General features: G+C 41.1%; 1 protein-coding gene across 1 annotated transcript in view; it reads right to left on the bottom strand.

Annotated features, from left to right (window-relative positions):
* LOC124007210 (transmembrane protein 164-like) overlaps positions 1 to 17,548 on the bottom strand; it is a 41,358-nt gene extending 23,810 nt beyond the window's left edge. Inside the window, exon 1 of the mRNA XM_046317608.1 lies at positions 16,414 to 17,548. Within this exon, the coding sequence (XP_046173564.1) occupies positions 16,414 to 16,776 (363 nt within the window). The 5' untranslated portion in view covers positions 16,777 to 17,548. The remainder of the gene's footprint in view (positions 1 to 16,413) is intronic.
* Between the last annotated feature and the right edge of the window lie 1,199 nt (positions 17,549 to 18,747).

Below are 18,747 nucleotides of genomic sequence, written 5' to 3'. Positions count from 1 at the left end.
AGCCACCGTGCTTCTACACCTGCATTGCTTGCTGTTTGGGGTTTTAGGCTGGGTTTCTGTACAGCACTTTGAGATATCAGCTGATGTACGAAGGGCTATATAAATACAATTTGATTTGATTTGATATTACCCACAGCCTTGTAGGGCTGACCCCATTTAGTAGACTGATCGATAAGCTGTTGGTCGACCGAGATTAGTCGAGCAGTAGCCAAAAGAAATATAGACATACAGTACCAGTCAAAAGTATGGACACACCTACTTATTCAAGGGTTTTTCTTTACTTTACTATTTTCTATATTGTAGAATAGTGAAGACATCAAGACTATGAAATAACACATATGGAATCATGTAGTAACCAAAAAATAGTGTTAAACAAATCAAAATATATTTTAGATTCTTCAAAGCAACCACCCTTTGCCTTGATGACAGCTTTGCACACTCTTGGCATTCTCTCAACCAGCTTCACCTGGAATGCTTTTCCAACTGTCTTGAAGGAGTTCCCACATATGCTGAGCACTTTTTGGCTGCTTGTCCTTCACTCTGCGGGTCCAACTCGGGGCGGCAGATAGCCTAGTGGTTAGAGCGTTGGGCCAGTAACCGAAAAGTTGCTCGATCGAATCCCAGAGCTGACAAAATAAAAATCTGTCGTTCTGTCATTGTAAATAAGAATTTGTTCTTAACTGACTTGCCTAGTTACATAAAAGGTAAATAATAAATAATAATAATCATCCCAAACCATCTCAATTGGGTTGAGGTTGGGGGATTGTGGAGGCCAAGTCATCAGATGCAGCAATCCACTCTCCTTCTTGGTCAAATAGCCCTTACACAGCCTGGAGGTGTGTTGAGGTCATTGTCCTGTTGAAAAACAAATGATAGCGCAAACCAAATGGCATGGAATATTGCTGCGGTAGCCATGCTGGTTAAGTGTGCCTTGGATTCTAAATAAATCACTGACAGTGTCAACAGCAAAGCACCCCCACGCTTCACGGTAGGAACCACACATGCAGAGATCATCTGTTCACCTACTCTGCGTTTCAAAGACACGGCAGTCGGAAACAAAAATCTCAAATTTGGACAGAATTCCACCAGTCTAGTCTTCATTGCTTGCGTTTCTTGGCCTATATAAAATCAACAAAAGACAATTTATGCATTGCATTGGGGGCATACTTATTTCACTGTACATCCTTACCTATGGATTGTGGATCAATGACATGGGGCATCAGTCTACTCGGTGACACCCAGAGAACATTAGCGTCGTAGCTCTTATTGCGGGACTCTGAAACAACTGAATTGAGCCACATGTATTGTCAACCTGTGTGTATTGAACACTTTTCCCGCAGAAAAACAATACTGTGTGGATGTTTTGGAGTCTCTTGAGGAGGACATTGGGAAAGAATATCTTGGGTATTGAGTAGACAAATACCCCCATTTGATTGATCCCCAATCCTGAGGTAAAGCTGTACAGTGCAATATGAATGTCAATACACACAATAGGCTGACAGGGGAGGCGATTTCACAGTCACAGTCCCACGACAAGCTAAAACTTTAATATTTGTGTAAAGTCTTCACAGTTGTGTTCTGTGGGTGTCACAGAGTAGACTGATACCCCATTTCATTGCTTCACATTCCAACCTTTTTTAAACATTATCTAGTCTAAATATTGCATGATTCCACCAATTGTAACCTTCTGCATCACTTTCAAAGAGGTCCTTTTATTTTGAGGGCAAACCACAAACTCCACTGCTGTGTCTAATCTCTATTGTGGCTGGCTTCACAACACAACGCGGTCCGGTCGAGCCTCACTAGCTAGATGAAGCTAGCTGGCTGCTTATAACGTTAGCTTTGGGCAACAGGGTTAAGTAGCTGGCTAGCCATTTATTTTCATGAACTGAAGTTCAATAGGAAAACAACAATACTTCACAATGATTTAGGAATCCTTGTGTGTAAGAATAATGAAAATGACTGCAGTTCCTACTGGCCATTTTTCAGGCTGGTTGTATTGGTGCTATCTAGGTACCAAGCTAAAGCTAGCTACCCCAGAAGTTGCGGTCAAACAAATAATGCTTTATTACCAACGCGGTATTGTAAACACATAGTTCGTGGCCGGTGTGTGCTTGTTTGCAGACTTTCTGTACAGCTATGACAGTGCTACTGATAGTAGTGGTGGCGCTTGGCTTGCACGTGCAAATTCAGAACACACAACATTCTATAAGAGAACTGTGTTATTTTACATGTCAAATTAAAAGCTTATTTAGTGCGTCAAAAAGTGTTAGTACTCGTCAAATAGTGTTATTTGACGTGCATCTTCTTTGACACGCAGACCCAAACGGTGTTCCATAGTATGTCATGAAGCTAATAGCTATTACTGTGTAACTCTGGTAGAGCAAAATGTGTACCGGTGCTCGACCAGTCAGCGAAAGCCAACGTCACCCACGACAGAGAACAGTTGATAGCCAAGGTCAATGAATACCATTATCTTGGCATAAATGGATTTTGCCTTTGAGTTGTCTCACTGAAATTCTTACTTACTCTTTCAAATGACTGCTCAACTTGTTGACTGCTCGAACTAGGCAGCAGACATCGTGGGCTAGGTTAGGAATGATGTGTTGCATGTGTAGTGCCATTATGTCATGTACCTATGTTATAAAAGGTATGCACGTCAGCTTTGACATTGGTGTTAAACTAGACACCGGACAGATACCGATGTTGTCATTTTTAGCTAATTTCGGCGGATTCCGATATGTTCACCGATATATTGTGCATCCCGAATTCAAATATATTAAACTTAAAATAAATAGTTTCCACGGTATTGGAAAACCATTGTGGCTTTTACCAAAATACTCCGGTATACCGGCCAAGCCTAGTTGTCGTTGTTGCATATTATATAGCAGAGATTCTCAACTCGTGGGTCTTGACCCCACAGGAGATTTTGAATAGGTCGTGGGTGTTGGAGGAAAAAATGAAAATAATACTCCTGACTGAACTTAAACAACTAAAACCAGGAAGTGTAGAAATTATGAAGAACCTAAAAAATATAAAAAATCTGAACATTTTTTCTTCAATCACAGTATTTTTAATATAGAGCTGTTAGCAGATTTGTTTGATTTTGTGATCTCAAACCAGTGAGCTTCTAACATTCTTCATCAAGAATATGGACAATATTTAAATTAGTGACAATGAAAAAGGTGGGAATGTTGTTCCCTTGTCAAATAATTGCTACATTTACTATCAATATAGAATTAAAAATATTTTTCCAGCTTGCATTTTGGCATAAAAATAAATCAGGATGCGAATATTTGCTCGAAACTGACAACCTGGTGAAATTTGGGTCCCAAAGTAAAACCTGTTGGGACCCACTGTTCTATAGCAAAAGAATCCACTGTTCCTTTCCACGCAAAACCTCCAACTTACTCCACAATAAGTCACAGCAGCTTATCTTTGTCCACAGACTGACCAGACACCAGACATATGCTAATGACATATGCTATCCTTCCTGTTTGGCCCTGTCCGGGGGTGTCCTCGGATGGGGCCACAGTGTCTCCTGACCCCTCCTGTCTCAGCCTCCAGTATTTATGCTGCAGTAGTTTATGTGTCGGGGGGCTAGGGTCAGTTTGTTTATCTGGAGTACTTCTCCTGTCCTATTCGGTGTCCTGTGTAAATCTAAGTGTGCGTTCTCTAATTCTCTCCTTCTCTCTTTCTTTCTCTCTCTCGGAGGACCTGAGCCCTAGAACCATGCCCCAGGACTACCTGACATGATGACTCCTTGCTGTCCCCAGTCCACCTGGCCATGCTGCTGCTCCAGTTTCAACTGGCCTGGGCCCTAGGACCATGTCCCAGGACTACCTGACATGAGGACTCCTTGCTGTCCCCAGTCCACCTGGCCATGCTCCTGCTCCAGTTTCAACTGTTCTGCCTTACTATTATTCAACCATGCTGGTCATTTATGAACATTTGAACATCTTGGCCACGTTCTGTTATAATCTCCACCTGGCACAGCCAGAAGAGGACTGGCCACCCCACATATGCTCTCTCTAATTCTCTCTTTCTTTCTCTCTCTCGGAGGACCTGAGCCCTAGGACCGTGCCCCAGGACTACCTGACATGATGGCTCCTTGCTGTCCCCAGTCCATCTGACTGTGCTGCTGCTCCAGTTTCAACTGTTCTGCCTTATTATTATTTGACCATGCTGGTCATTTATGAACATTTGAACATCTTGGTCATGTTCTGTTATAATCTCTACCCGGCACAGCCAGAAGAGGACTGGCCACCCCACATAGCCCGGTTCCTCTCTAGGTTTCTTCCTAGGTTTTGGCCTTTCTAGGGAGTTTTTCCTAGCCACCGTGCTTTTACACCTGCATTGTTTGCTGTTTGGGGTTTTAGGCTGGGTTTCTGTACAGCACTTTGAGATATCAGCTGATGTACGAAGGGCTATATAAATAAATTTGATTTGATTTGATTTTAATGAGGGGCCACAGCACAGACCTGTAACTCTAAACCCCTGGTTAACATTGACCAGGATAAAAAGAGTTTCCAGAATAGTAAACGGTAAGTGTAATTGGCAGTGAAAGGCATCTCCCAGTAGTCTCTAGGAGGCGGGCAGAACTATGACTACTCCTTATTTACCAGACAAATATTGGTCTAGTGCAAACTAGTCAGATAAACAGTCAAACAGCTGGCAGCCTGTGAAAAGGTGCTTCATATACAGTCAGAGTGACTGATTGCATAGATATGCCTGTTGGTCATTGATACAAGAAGAATTGTACAAATTTAAAAGATTAGACTGCACTCACTTTGCTTGATGTAAATGCTTATTTAAAAAATGTAACACTGGAGGTACAGTGCCTTGCAAAAGTATTCACCCCCACTTATTTTCCACCATATTTTGCAAATAAATTCATAAAAAATCCTACAGTGATTTTCTGGATTTTTTTTCTCATTTTGTCTGTCATAGTTAAAGTGTACCTTTGATGAAAATTACAGGCCTCTCATCTTTTTAAGTGGGAGAACTTGCACAATTGGTGGCTGAGTAAATACTTTTTTTGCCCCACTGTATATACACACACCTGTTCTGAAAGGCCCCAGAGTCTGCAACACCACTAAGCAAGGGGCACCACCAAGCAAGCGGCACTATGAAGACCAGGGAGCTCTCCAAACAGGTCAGGGACAAAGTTATGGAGAAGTACAGATCAGGGTTGGGTTATTTAAAAAATCTGAAACTTTGAACATCCCACGGAGCACCATTAAATCCATTATTTAAACAAATTGAAGAATATGGCACCACCAGGCAAGGAGTGCATCAACCAGAGGCAACAAAGATAACCCTGAAGGAGCTGCAAAGTGTATGTCCATAGGACTATGGGCCACTTTAAGCCATACACTCCACAGAGCTGGGCTTTACGGAAGAGTGTCCAGCATGGCAGCATCATGCTGTGGGGATGTTTTTCCATCAGCAGGGACTGGGAAACTGGTCAGAATTGAAGGAATGATGGATGGCTCTAAATACAGGGAAATTCTTGAGGGAAAACTGTTTCAGTCTTGCAGATATTTGAGACTGGGACACCTTCCAGCAGAACAATGACCCTAAGCATACTGCTAAAGCAAGACTGGGAACACGGTTTACGGGGAAACGGTTCAATGTCTTGGAATATATATACACACACAATATATATATACACATTCACACATATATATATTAGTTGAAGTCAGAAGTTTACATACACATTAGCACAAATACATTTAAACTCAGTTTCACAATTCCTGACATTTAATCCTAGCAAAAATTCCCTGTTTTAGGTCAGATAGAATAAAGTGGTGATCCTAAGAATGTGAAATGTCAGAATAGTAAAGAGAATTATTAGTTCAGCTTTTATTGCTTTCATCACATTCTCTGTGGGTCAGAAGTTAACATGCACTCAATTAGTATTTGGTAACATTACCTTTCAATTGTTTAACTTGGGTCAAATGTTTCTGGTAGTCTTCCACAAGCATCCCACAATAAGTTGGGTGAATTGTGGCCCATTCTTCCTGACAGAGCTGGTGTAACCAAGTTAGGTTTGTAGGTCTCCTTGCTTGCACACGCTTTTTCAGTTCTGCCCACAAATTTTCTATGGGGTTGAGGTCAGGGCTTAAGTCTTTAAGCCATTTTGCCACAACTTTGGAAGTATGCTTGGGGCCACTGTCCATTTGGAAGACCCATTTGCGACCAAATTTGAACTTTCTGACCGATGTCGCTTCAATATATCCACATAATTTCCCTTCCTCATGCCATCTATTTTGTGAAGTGCACCAGTCCCTCCTGCAGCAAGCACCCCCACAACATGATGTTGCCACCCCTGTGCTTCATGGTTGGGATGGTGTTCTTCAGCTTGCAAGCGTCCCCCTTTTTCATCCAAACATAACAATGGTCATTATGGCTAAACAGTTCTATTTTGATTTCATCAGACCAGAGGACATTTCTCCAAATAGTATGATCTTTGTCCCCATGTGCAGTTGCAAACCGTAGTCTGGCTTTTTAATGGCGGTTTTGGAGCAGTGGCTTCTTTCTTGCTGAGCGCCTCTCAGGTTATGTCGATATAGGACTCATTTTGCTGTGGATATAGATGCTGTAGGAAATGGATACAAAAGTATCTTCACAAGGTCCTTTGCTGCTGTTCTGGGATTGATTTGCACTTTGCGCACCAAAGTACGGTCATCTCTAGGAGACAGAACAAGTCTCCTTCCTGAGCGGTATGACGGCAACTTGGTCCCATAGTGTTTATACTTGTGTACTATTGTTTGTACAGAATGTGGTACCTTCAGGCTTTTGGAAATTGTTCCCAAGGATGAACCAGACTTGTGGAGGTCTACATTTTTTTTCTGAGGTCTTGTCTGATTTCTTTTGGTTTTCCCATGATGTCAAGCGGAGGCAGAGTTTAAAGGTAGGCCTTTAAATAAATCCACAGGTACACCTCAAATTAGCCCATCAGAAGCTTCTAAGGCCATGACATCATTTTCTGGAATTTTCCAAGCTGTTTAAAAGGCACAGTCAAGTTAGTGTATGTGAACTTCTGACCCACTGGAATTGTGATACAGTGAATTATAAGTTAAATAAGTTGTCTGTAAACAATTTCTGGAAAAATTACTAGTGTCATGCACAAAGTAGATGTTAACAAACTATAGTTTTGGCAAGTCGGTTAGGACAAGAAATTTGTGGAGTGGTTGAAAAATGAGTTAATGACTCCAACCTAAGTGTATGTAAACTTCTGACTTCAACTGTGTGTAATATATACAGTGCCTTGCGAATGTATTCGGCCCCCTTGAACTTTGCGACCTTTTGCCACATTTCAGGCTTCAAACATAAAGATATAAAACTGTATTTTCTGTGAAGAATCAACAACAAGTGGGACACAATCATGAAGTGGAACGACATTTATTGGATATTTCAAACTTTAACAAATCAAAAACTGAAAAATTGGGCGTGCAAAATTATTCAGCCCCCTTAAGTTAATACTTTGTAGCGCCACCTTTTGCTGCGATTACAGCTTTAAGTCGCTTGGGGTGTCTATCAGTTTTGCACATCGAGTGACTGAATTTTTTTCCCATTCCTCCTTGCAAAACAGCTCGAGCTCAGTGAGGTTGGATGGAGAGCATTTGTGAACAGCAGTTTTCAGTTCTTTCCACAGATTCTCGATTGGATTCAGGTCTGGACTTTGACTTGGCCATTCTAACACCTGGATATGTTTATTTTTGAACCATTCCATTGTAGATTTTGCTTTATGTTTTGGATCATTGTCTTGTTGGAAGACAAATCTCCATCCCAGTCTCAGGTCTTTTGCAGACTCCATCAGGTTCTTCCAGAATGGTCCTGTATTTGGCTCCATACATCTTCCCATCAATTTGAACCATCTTCCCTGTCCCTGCTGAAGAAAATCAGGCCCAAACCATGATGCTGCCACCACCATGTTTGACAGTGGGGATGGGGGGGTTCAGGGTGATGAGCTGTGTTGCTTTTACGAAATGTGGCAAAAGGTCGCAAAGTTCAAGGGGGCCGAATACTTTCGCAAGGCACTGTATATTAGTGCAGTCGGAAAGTATTCAGACCCCTCGACTTTTTCCACATTCTGTTACAGCCTTATTCTAAAATGGATTTAAGAAAAAAACAAAAATACTAATTCAATCGACACACAATACCCCATAATGGCAAAGTGAAAACAGGTTTTTAGAAATGTTTGCAAATTTATGAAGAAAAACAAAAGTGGAAATTGAGCTCAGGTGCATTCTGTTTCCATTGATCATCCTTGAGATGTTTGCAAACTTGATTGGAATTCAATTGGACATGATTTGGAAAGGCACACACCTGTCTATATAAAAAGGTCCCACAGTTGACAGTGCATGTCAGAGCATAAACCAAGCAATGAGGTCGAAGGAATTATCTGTAGAGCTCCGAGACATGATTGTGTCAAGGCACAGATCTGGGGAAGGGAACAAAAAAATTATGCAGCTTTTAAGGTCCCCAAGAACACAGTGGCCTCCATAATTCTTAAAATTGTACAAAACTTTGAAAGTTTATTCAAGTACAGACGCATAAACGATCAAGTGATGACACATTACAGAGGAAATAAATTCCACAAATGAACTTAAGGCACACCTGTTAATTGAAATGCATTCCAGGTGACTACCTCATGAAGCTGTTTGAGGGAATGCCAAGAGTGTGCAAAGCTGTCAAGGAAAAAGGTGGCTACTTTGAAAAATCTAAAAATGTATTTTGATTTGTTTAACACTTTTTTGGTTACTACATGATTCCATGTTGTTATTTCATACTTTTGATGTCTTATTCTTTATTGTAGAAAATAGTAAAAATAAAGAAAAACCCTGGAATGAGTAAGTGTCCCCAAACTTGACTGATACTGTATATGAATCATTTATAAAGCCAGGCACATTCAACAGTTAAGCTATTGATTACAGTCCTAGTTTAGTTGAGGTTTCCGCTCCTCACTTTTCTTAGACAATTAAGGCAAGGACTGTTTTCTCGTTCCCCAACTCTGCTGCTCCCCCCCCGCTGCACTGTTCTCAACACCAATATGCTGGTTAACTTGGCTATTATGCACATAGCAACATGGTCTAGGAAAAGGCACCAATTCAACAAGCACGTATGCGTTTCAGAACCGCGGACATAGACCATTATCCAAATGCGGGAGAAAACGGATGCTATAAAATGTCATTCTAACCATATATAATATAAATATAATAACCATATACAATTTTCAGTAGCACGTCTTAAGACTGCTGGACTGTGTCACCCCAACAGCCTCCACAAAGGATCAGTCCACTCACAGGCACGAATCAGCCAGGTGTCTTGTACACCATGATTTAAAAAAAACATTTTTTGACCAAACGACTAATGAAATCTTGGTCAATTAACAGCTTATCGACCAAACTAATCAACCAGTGGACTAAATGGTGTCAGCCCAAGTAACAGGTTCTAACCACTCTTTCCGTTGACATGTTGGATAGCCTTGGGCTTCAGAGCCAAATAAAACATACTTTCTTGATGACTGCAATATTGTAATCATAACATGCCCTTTTTCTGATCAATGATCTGAAACTGATGACATTGCCCTTTACACGATTCAACATGATCCTCTCAGTTAAATTGAGTGGGATAAGATCAGGCAATGACAGTGCACCGCAGCACACCACTTTGGGAAGAGGGGGATACTAATGCACAACAGATGAGCCCCTACCTTCTCAACACCCCCTGTGTTGAGTGCTCTCCAAATGTCAGCTCAGTAGACACACTCACAGCCCACACCTCATGTTCAGACTGAGGCCGACTGAACAACAAACCCCTCATTGTGTACTAGGTGGGCAGCTAGTCAAGATACATTCCCCCTACCTGCCAGCGTTTCTTCTCCTTTCCTTCACCATGCGTTTCTATCTAGTCCCCTCCTCGCCACCAGGACTCCCTTAATTGAAGCTACAACATGATAACTCAAGGAACAGGGAGAGGCTAGTGAATTGGTTTCCCATGTCAGATTATGCATGCAGCTTTCACTGGTTAAGGAATGTTTCATCCTATTAAAATACATTAATTTGACTTCAATTTCCCCCATCACTAATGCATTCATAAGTGATACAATCTTTCTGGATGCCACTGCAAGTAAAGGCGGATTCCGTTGTAAACTACATAGGTATTTCCATAGCCACATGAAAGATGTTCCTGAAATCAGTGCACAATAAGATGTAGAGTAAAAACACAAGAATGAAAGTTAACATATTGGACACGATGGTAAACCTATGCAGAACGGTTTTACAGAGAGGCAGATAACATGCTTACTTAAGTTTACTTAAGTGATAATGCCCGAGAAGCCGGTGTTTGGAGGATATATTGGCATGGGCCGGCTTCTGCGGCATTATCACTTGTGTACAACCGGTTCCTAACATATTAAAATAATGTTTGACAGATTTCCATTAAAAACGTTACTTACATTTAGTCATACTATTTCATCCTTCCACAAGATATAGTCCCGACACAAATCTAGGGTTTCTACCCAAGCCGGCTGGTCGTTCATTCTATTGGTCCGGTTGCCAGAGACGCAACCCAGTCGTTCAGTCTTTTTGTTCTGCATCTATGGACGCGAACCAGTCCTTCGTTCTAAATGTTCCATTGCCATACTGGCTGGCAACGTTCTGATCCCGTGCTTGCTAGCTAGCCAACTACGGCTAACTTACAGTCACATCAAAAAGTGAAGGCAAAACAACAACGAAGTAGCTGCATTTGCAAAAGCTGTTTTCTAGTGACATTTATTTGGATACAACCATAACAATGAGCTAATGAAGCGCGATTTCGCCTGGTATAGAAAATGTGCTCATTCGTCAGGACACTTGATCAGAGGAGCTAGCCAACAACACAGCTAAGACAATCATTTCAAACTGAAGCTGGAAAGACTAAACTACAGTAGTTGAACCTCATCATGCACCTTTTTTTAAATGACATTTTATTGTATATATCCATAAATTGATGCCAGCTAATTCATTCATGATTTCGACTGACTGAGAAACACTGCCTGCCTGTCTGGTCCCGACTCATTCATTACTATGGGACAGCTGGAGATCGAATTTAAATATTGAAACAATGTTCCAAATGTCAGAGACCAACTAAGGCTTACACAAATCTCCGCTATTGAAAACTAAATGTTCGTCTAAAAGAAATATGAGATCATGTCTGGATGCTTTTTATAGTAAAGATCAAGTTTATAAATTGCCTGGCTGGGCTGATGAGACAGTGGATTGCGCAGTCAGATAGAGTAAATAGGCATTTTAACATCATAGATTTTGCCGGTGGTAATTTGTGGAATAGACACTGGCTGGAATACGGTTTTCACCAATCAGCATTCAGGATTAGAACCATCCATTGTGTAAATAGTGCATAATGTGCTGGAACAAAGAGAGACAATCTTTGTATACGGACCGATTAATCGGAATGGCCGATTAATTGGGGCCGATTTCGAGTTTTCATAATCGGTAATCTGTATTATTGGACACAGATTTGCCAATTTTTTTTGTTACACCTTTATTTAACTAGGCAAGTCAGTTAAGAACACATTCTTATTTTCAATGACGGCCTAGGAACGGTGGGTTAACTGCCTTGCTCAGGGGCAGAACGACAGGTTTTTACCTTGTCAGCTCGGGGATTCGTTTTTGCAACCTTCGGTTACTAGTCCAACACTCTAACCACCTGCCTTACATTGCACTCCACGAGGAGCCTACGTGGCAGGCTGACTACCTGTTACACGAGGGCAGCAAGAAGCCAAGGTAAGTTGCTAGCTAGCATTAAACTTATCTTATAAAAAACAATCAATCTTAACATAATCACTAGTTAACCTAGTAATATCTACCACCATGTGTAGTTATCTAGCATGTCCTGCGTTGCATATAATCGATGCGGTGCCTGTTCATTTCTCATCGAATCACAGCCTACTTTGAGAAATAGGTGACGATTTAACAAGCACATTTTTTAAATGTATTTGATTTATTTAACCAGGTAGGCAAGTTGAGAACAAGTTCTCATTTACAATTGCGACCTGGCCAAGAAAAAGCAAAGCAGTTCGACACATACAACGACAGAGTTACACATGGAGTAAAACAAACAGAGTCAATAATACAGTATAAACAAGTCTATATACGATGTGAGGCCATGGTGGCTAAGTAAATATAATATAGCAAGTAAAACACTGGAATGGAAGATTTGCAATGGAAGAATGTGCAAAGTAGAAATAAAAATAATGGGGTGCAAAGGAGCAAAATAAATAAATAAATAAAAGTATTACAGTAGGGAAAGAGGTAGTTGTTTTGGGCTAAATTATAGGTGGGCTATGTACAGGTGCAGTAATCTGTGAGCTGCTCTGACAGTTGGTGCTTAAAGCTAGTGAGGGAGATAAGTGTTTCCAGTTTCAGAGATTTTTGTAGTTCATTCCAGTCATTGGCAGCAGAGAACTGGAAAGAGAGGCAGCCAAAGAAATAATTGGTTTTGGGGGTGACTAGAGAGATATACCTGCTGGAGCTTGTGCTACAGGTGGGAGATGCTATGGTGACCAGCGAGCTGAGATAAGGGGGGACTTTACCTAGCAGGGTCTTGTAGATGACATGGAGCCAGTGGGTTTGGCGACGAGTATGAAGCGAGGGCCAGCCAACGAGAGCATACAGGTCGCAATGGTGGGTAGTATATGTGGCTTTGGTGACAAAACGGACTGCACCGTGATAGACTGCATCCAATTTGTTGAGTAGGGTATTGGAGGCTATTTTGTAAATGACAATCGCCAAAGTCGAGGATTGGTAGGATGGTCAGTTTTACAAGGGTATGTTTGGCAGCATGAGTGAAGGATGCTTTGTTGCGAAATAGGAAGCCAATTCTAGATTTAACTTTGGATTGGATAAGTTTGATATGGGTCTGGAAGGAGAGTTTATAGTCTAACCAGACACCTAAGTATTTGTAGTTGTCCACGTATTCTAAGTCAGAGCCGTCCAGAGTAGTGATGTTGGACAGGCGGGTAGGTGCAGGTAGCGATCGGTTGAAGAGCATGCATTTAGTTTTACTTGTATTTAAGAGCAATTGGAGGCCACGGAAGGAGAGTTGTATGGCATTGAAGCTTGCCTGGAGGGTTGTTAACACAGTGTCCAAAGAAGGGCCAGAAGTATACAGAATGGTGTCGTCTGCGTTGAGGTGGATCAGAGACTCACCAGCAGCAAGAGCGACCTCATTGATGTATACAGAGAAGAGAGTCGGTCCAAGAATTGAACCCTGTGGCACCCCCATAGAGACTGCCAGAGGTCCGGACAGCAGACCCTCCGATTTGACACACTGAACTCTATCAGAGAAGTAGTTGGTGAACCAGGCGAGGCAATCATTTGAGAAACCAAGGCTGTCGAGTCTGCCGATGAGGATGTGGTGATTGACAGAGTCGAAAGCCTTGGCCAGATCAATGAATACGGCTGCACAGTAATGTTTCTTATCGATGGCGGTTAAGATATCGTTTAGGACCTTGAGCGTGGCTGAGGTGCACCCATGACCAGCTCTGAAACCAGATTGCATAGCAGAAAAGGTATGGTGAGATTGGAAATGGTCGGTAATCTGTTTGTTGACTTGGCTTTCGAAGACCTTAGAAAGGCATGGTAGGATAGATATGAGAAAAAAAGCACTGTCGTTGCACCAATGTACCCAACCATAACCATCAATGCCTTTCTTTAAAATGAATACACAAGTATATATTTTTGAACCTGCATATTTAGCTAATATTGCCTGCTAACATGAATTTATTTTAACTAGGGAAATTGTCACTTCTCTTGCGTTCCGTGCAAGCAGTCACAGTATATGCAGCAGTTTGGGCCGCCTGGCTCATTGTGAACTGTGTGAAGTCCATTTATTCCTAACAAAAGGCAGTAATTAATTTGCCATAATTGTACATAATTATGACATAACATTGAAGGTTGTGCAATGTAACAGAAATATTTAGACTTAGGGATGCCACCTGTTAGATAAAATACGGAACGGTTCCGTATTTCACTGTAAGAATAAAAGTTTTTTTTCAAAATGATAGTTTCCGGATTCGACCATATTAATGACCAAAGGCTTGTATTTCTGTGTGTTATTATGTTATAATTAAGTCTATGATTTGATATAACAGTCTGACTGAGCGATGGTAGGCAGAGGGCTCGTAAGCATTCTTTCAAACAGTATTTTCGTGCGTTTGCCAGCAGCTCTTCACAATTCTTCAAGCATTGAGCTGTTTATGACTTCAAGCCTATCAACTCCCGAGATTAGGCTGGTGTAACCGATGTGAAATGGCTAGCTAGTTAGCGGGGTGACTGCTAATAGCTTTTCAAACGTCACTTGCTCTGAGACTTGGAGTGGTTGTTCCCCTTGCTCTGCATGGGTAACGCTGCTTCGAAGGTGGCTGTTGTCGATGTGTTCCTGGTTCGAGCGAGGAGAGGGACGGAAGCTATACTGTTACACTGGCAATATTAAAGTGCCTATAAGAACATCCAATAGTCAAAGGTATATGAAATACAAATCGTAGAGAGAGAAATAGTCCTATAATACCTATAATAACTACAACCTAAAACTTCTTACCTGGGAATATTGAAGACTCATGTTAAAAGGAACCACCAGCTTTCATATGTTCTCATGTTCTGAGCAAGGAACTTAAACGTTAGCTTTTTTATATGGCACATATTTCACTTTTACGTTCTTCGCCAACACTTTGTTTTTGCATTATTTAAACATGTTTCATTATTTATTTGAGGCTAAATTGATATATTATATGAATTTAAAATAAGTGTTATTTCAGTATTGTTGTAATTGTCATTATTACAAATACATTTTTAAAAATTGGCAGATTAATCGGTATAGTTTTTTTTGGGGGGGTCCTCCAATAATCGGTATCGGTGTTGAAAAATCATAGTCGGTTGACCTCTAGTGTGGATCAGAAAACCAGTCAGTATCTGGTTATGGGTATATGCATAATTTGCCTGATGCAGCTCGACACATCCTTTGCATAGAGTTGATCAGGCTGTTGATTGTGGCCGGTGTATCGTTGTCCCACTCCTCTTCATTGGCTGTGCAAAGTTGCTAGATATTGGCGGAAACTGGAACATGCGGTCGTACATGTCTAGGACATTTTCAGCTTCCAGGAAGTGTTTACAGATCCTTGAGACATGGCACCATTATCATCATGCTGAAACATGAGGTGATTGAAGCAGATGAATGGTACAACAATGGGCCTCAGGATCTCGTTACAGTATCTCTGTGCATTCAAATTGCCATCGATAAAACGTAATTGTGTTTGTTGTCTGTACCTTATGACTACCCATACCATAACCCCAACATGAGGCACTCACATCAGCAAGCCACTCGCCCAGACAACGCCATACATGTGGTCTGTGGTTGCGAGGCCAGTTGGATGTACTGCCAAATTCTCTAAATGACGTTGGAGGTTGCTTATGGTAGAGTAATGAACATTCAATTATCTGGCAACAGCTCTGGTGGAAATCCTGCTGTCAGCATGCAAATTGCACACTCCCTCAAAACTTGAGACATCTGTGGGCATTGCGTTGTGTGACAATATTGCACATTTTAGAGTTGCCTGTTATTTCCCCAGCACAAGATGCATCTGTGTAATAATCATGCTATTTAATCAGAATCTTGATATTCCACACCTGTCAAGTGGATGGATTATCTTGGCAAAGGAGAAATACTCACTAACAGGGATGAAAACAAATTTGTGCACAAAAGTTTACCGAAATAAGCTTGTTGTGTTTGTTCCTAAAAATGTCTAGGATTTTTTAATTCAGATCATAAAACATGCGACCAACACTTTACATGTTGTGCTTATAATTTTTGTTCAGTGTACATTGAGTAAGTCTACTCTACACAGAAATGCTCAATGCACATGCAACACGAAAACAATTAGTAGGCCCATCTCAAGTTCACACTTAAAATTTGAGATATGAGTCCCCAAAACACAAAAGTAACTTTAACGGGCAATCAACAGTTGAAACCATAGCCAAGTCCCGGTTTCCGTAAAAAAATTAGTGATGGCGCTGGAGAAATGTAACCACTCAAATTTAAAAACAGCGCTGACCATCCATGATATCAAAACTATAGTTTTAACCATGTTTGGAGGCTATAGTGGTTGTTTACAAACATTGGAGAAAAACATCGGTCAAGTTTTGCTTCTAATGGGTTACAACATGTATTCTTAGCTCGAGTCATTTAGAAGTTACATTCTTCAAGAATCAAATGGGTACATATCATTCATGTATACATGCAACAGCAGATTGCCCCTTTAAAAGTACGTTTAAATCCTGTGTGAATAACACCATGTATGTTTGCAAAAAGTGGTCGTTGCTAGTATTCCCAGCCTTGTAGCAATCTTACCTGCAACATGGTCACAACATGACAAGGATTCAGTAGGTATATCACTGTCTTTTTGGCGAATTTGAATCCAACCTCAACTCCAAACGTCATACACAAAGCAACCAGCAACAGGTTCTTGCCCAAACTGTCCTCTTTTATGCTTGGACCATCTTTCGTTATCTCGTTGAGTTCTTTAGAAATGTTGATTTTCCTCAGTGCGACGACAACTTCCACGATGGAAATCAGAACCATGACAAAACTCTCACCGAGACGTTGTTGGGGTGCAAGAAAGGCGGCACATTCTGGACCCCCGTTGCCTTCAAACTTCGGGTCCACGCCGCCATACAACCAGTCTAAAAGACTGTAAATGTTATATCTAGACATATTCCTCTTCTCGTTTTGGAAAAGGTAAGAACAAGACGGACATAAAAGATAGTACACTGACTTCTTGTTGAAACATGAACTGCAGTATTTCACCCTGGCAGTGATCTCTATAAAGAACGCAGAAATGTACACCACAGCTGCCACCGCCTCCTATTCTTGACAAGTAGACGTAGTACTAGTAGAAATTCAGCTTGCTAGACAGCGTGGACTGTAACTCGAAGGTGCGAGACCAAATTGCAGTGTGAGAGTAGCTAGTTAACTATAGCTGCTTCTCAATCATATGGAAACCTGGTCATTCATATTAAAGCTATGGTTGTACCCCCGTGTACAAACAAGTAACCACGTGATTAGCTACCGGCATGTCGACCAAGTCACCTATTTGCAGTGGCATTTTAGGCGTTTAGCTATTCATTAGTTTTAAGAAATTAAGTTAGCTAGCTGGCAGCAGCATCTAAAGATATGGCTACGAGTAAGATAAATAGTAGCAAATTCAACAGTCCAGTTGTAGTTCTTATGTTGCTCTATCTCATCAAGAGAGGTCATCGTAGGTCCCCAGTTGCACTATTCAAACCAACCATTTATCACAAGCCAGCAGAATCGCGAAGATTTAACATCGTTCGATCAAGCACGAGACTGTGAAGGTAGCTTACTAACTGGTTACATTACAACTGATATACGAGTCCACGTGCGTTGTAACATACGGTTCTTGCTGCCTATATCGCCGTTTTCTTTCAGATATGTTTGTATTAAAGAATATAGCTTTCTTCACCAAACCAGTTTAGCTCTATCAATCAAGTTCCTTTTAACCCATTTAAAATTTCATCTCTACACACTAGGAACATTACTTCCTAGGGGATATTTGCGTTTAAACCCCACCTTTTTCAGTTAATTAACCCCTGACTACTCGACCCCCTTTGTATACAGCAGATTGTAAATGTATAGACATCTGTATCTGATATGTGTAAAAAAATAAATAACATAACATTCATTGACAATAACAAGTGTTCTATATTTATGGAACAGCTTGCCCTGTCACGTAAGAGCGGTAAACACCATTGAGGTTTTAAAATGTAGTTTGAGATGGAAACCAAACTATTAAGCTGTGCAAATAAAATCTATCATTATTATTTCAGTCAACAATAAGTGACATTTTAATGGACCTGTGCTGGGTGTATCCATAGGGTGTAGCTCTCGCAGTATCTCGTTAATATAAGTGCAGGCTCGCCCTCTAGTGGTTTTTCATCACAGCTGAATAAGTGACCCCAGGAAATTTGATAGGGGTACATATCAGCACATAGAGAACAATTAGCCAGATATTTTACTGAATGTATACATGTGAAACATCCGGTTGGCGTTTCCTCTCACTACCAAAATTGTGATGAGAGGAAGCCCAGTGACCGGCAGTGGAGAAGATGGAAAGATGTGGATTTTGGCCGACATTCTGCCAATTGTATCACTGATGAAACATTTGATCTCCATCTAATTTTCTGTTTCGAAAACTACAATCTAAAACAAACAGAGTGGACTGCGTTGTGTAGACGTTACCCTTTGCCAACGTAACATAATAATGTTTTTGGACGAATTGTGCAAGGGCGAATTGAGTTATTGCACACGCGCATTTAACAGAGGAGCGTTCCAAACGGAAATATGCAAATAAAGGCTAGAACGCGCCAATATGATCTCACTAGCTCGTGCTTGGCTCTGCCCGCCTCCTTGCCTGTTCTGCCCGCTATGATTTATTTGCTCCCATTGGAAAAGACAGACTTCTGGTCTGTTTTGGGTTAACGTTAGTTATACAAATATTTGACATCAGTCTATGTTACATATTGATCTCGCCAGCTTGTAGTCCTAAAACCCGGAAACGAGTAACGTCAAGTTCGTTCACCCATCCCCATGGGAAAATAATAGGATTTTGGAATAAACTTCGAAAATAATGTCTGAGGTTAACACAGGTTTAGGAGATCTTATACG

Source organism: Oncorhynchus gorbuscha, linkage group LG20 (genome assembly GCF_021184085.1).
Source record: "Oncorhynchus gorbuscha isolate QuinsamMale2020 ecotype Even-year linkage group LG20, OgorEven_v1.0, whole genome shotgun sequence".
In the NCBI taxonomy this organism is placed as follows: domain Eukaryota; kingdom Metazoa; phylum Chordata; class Actinopteri; order Salmoniformes; family Salmonidae; genus Oncorhynchus; species Oncorhynchus gorbuscha.
The sequence above is the reverse complement of the archived record's forward strand: the minus strand, read 5'-3'. Positions and strand labels throughout refer to the sequence as shown.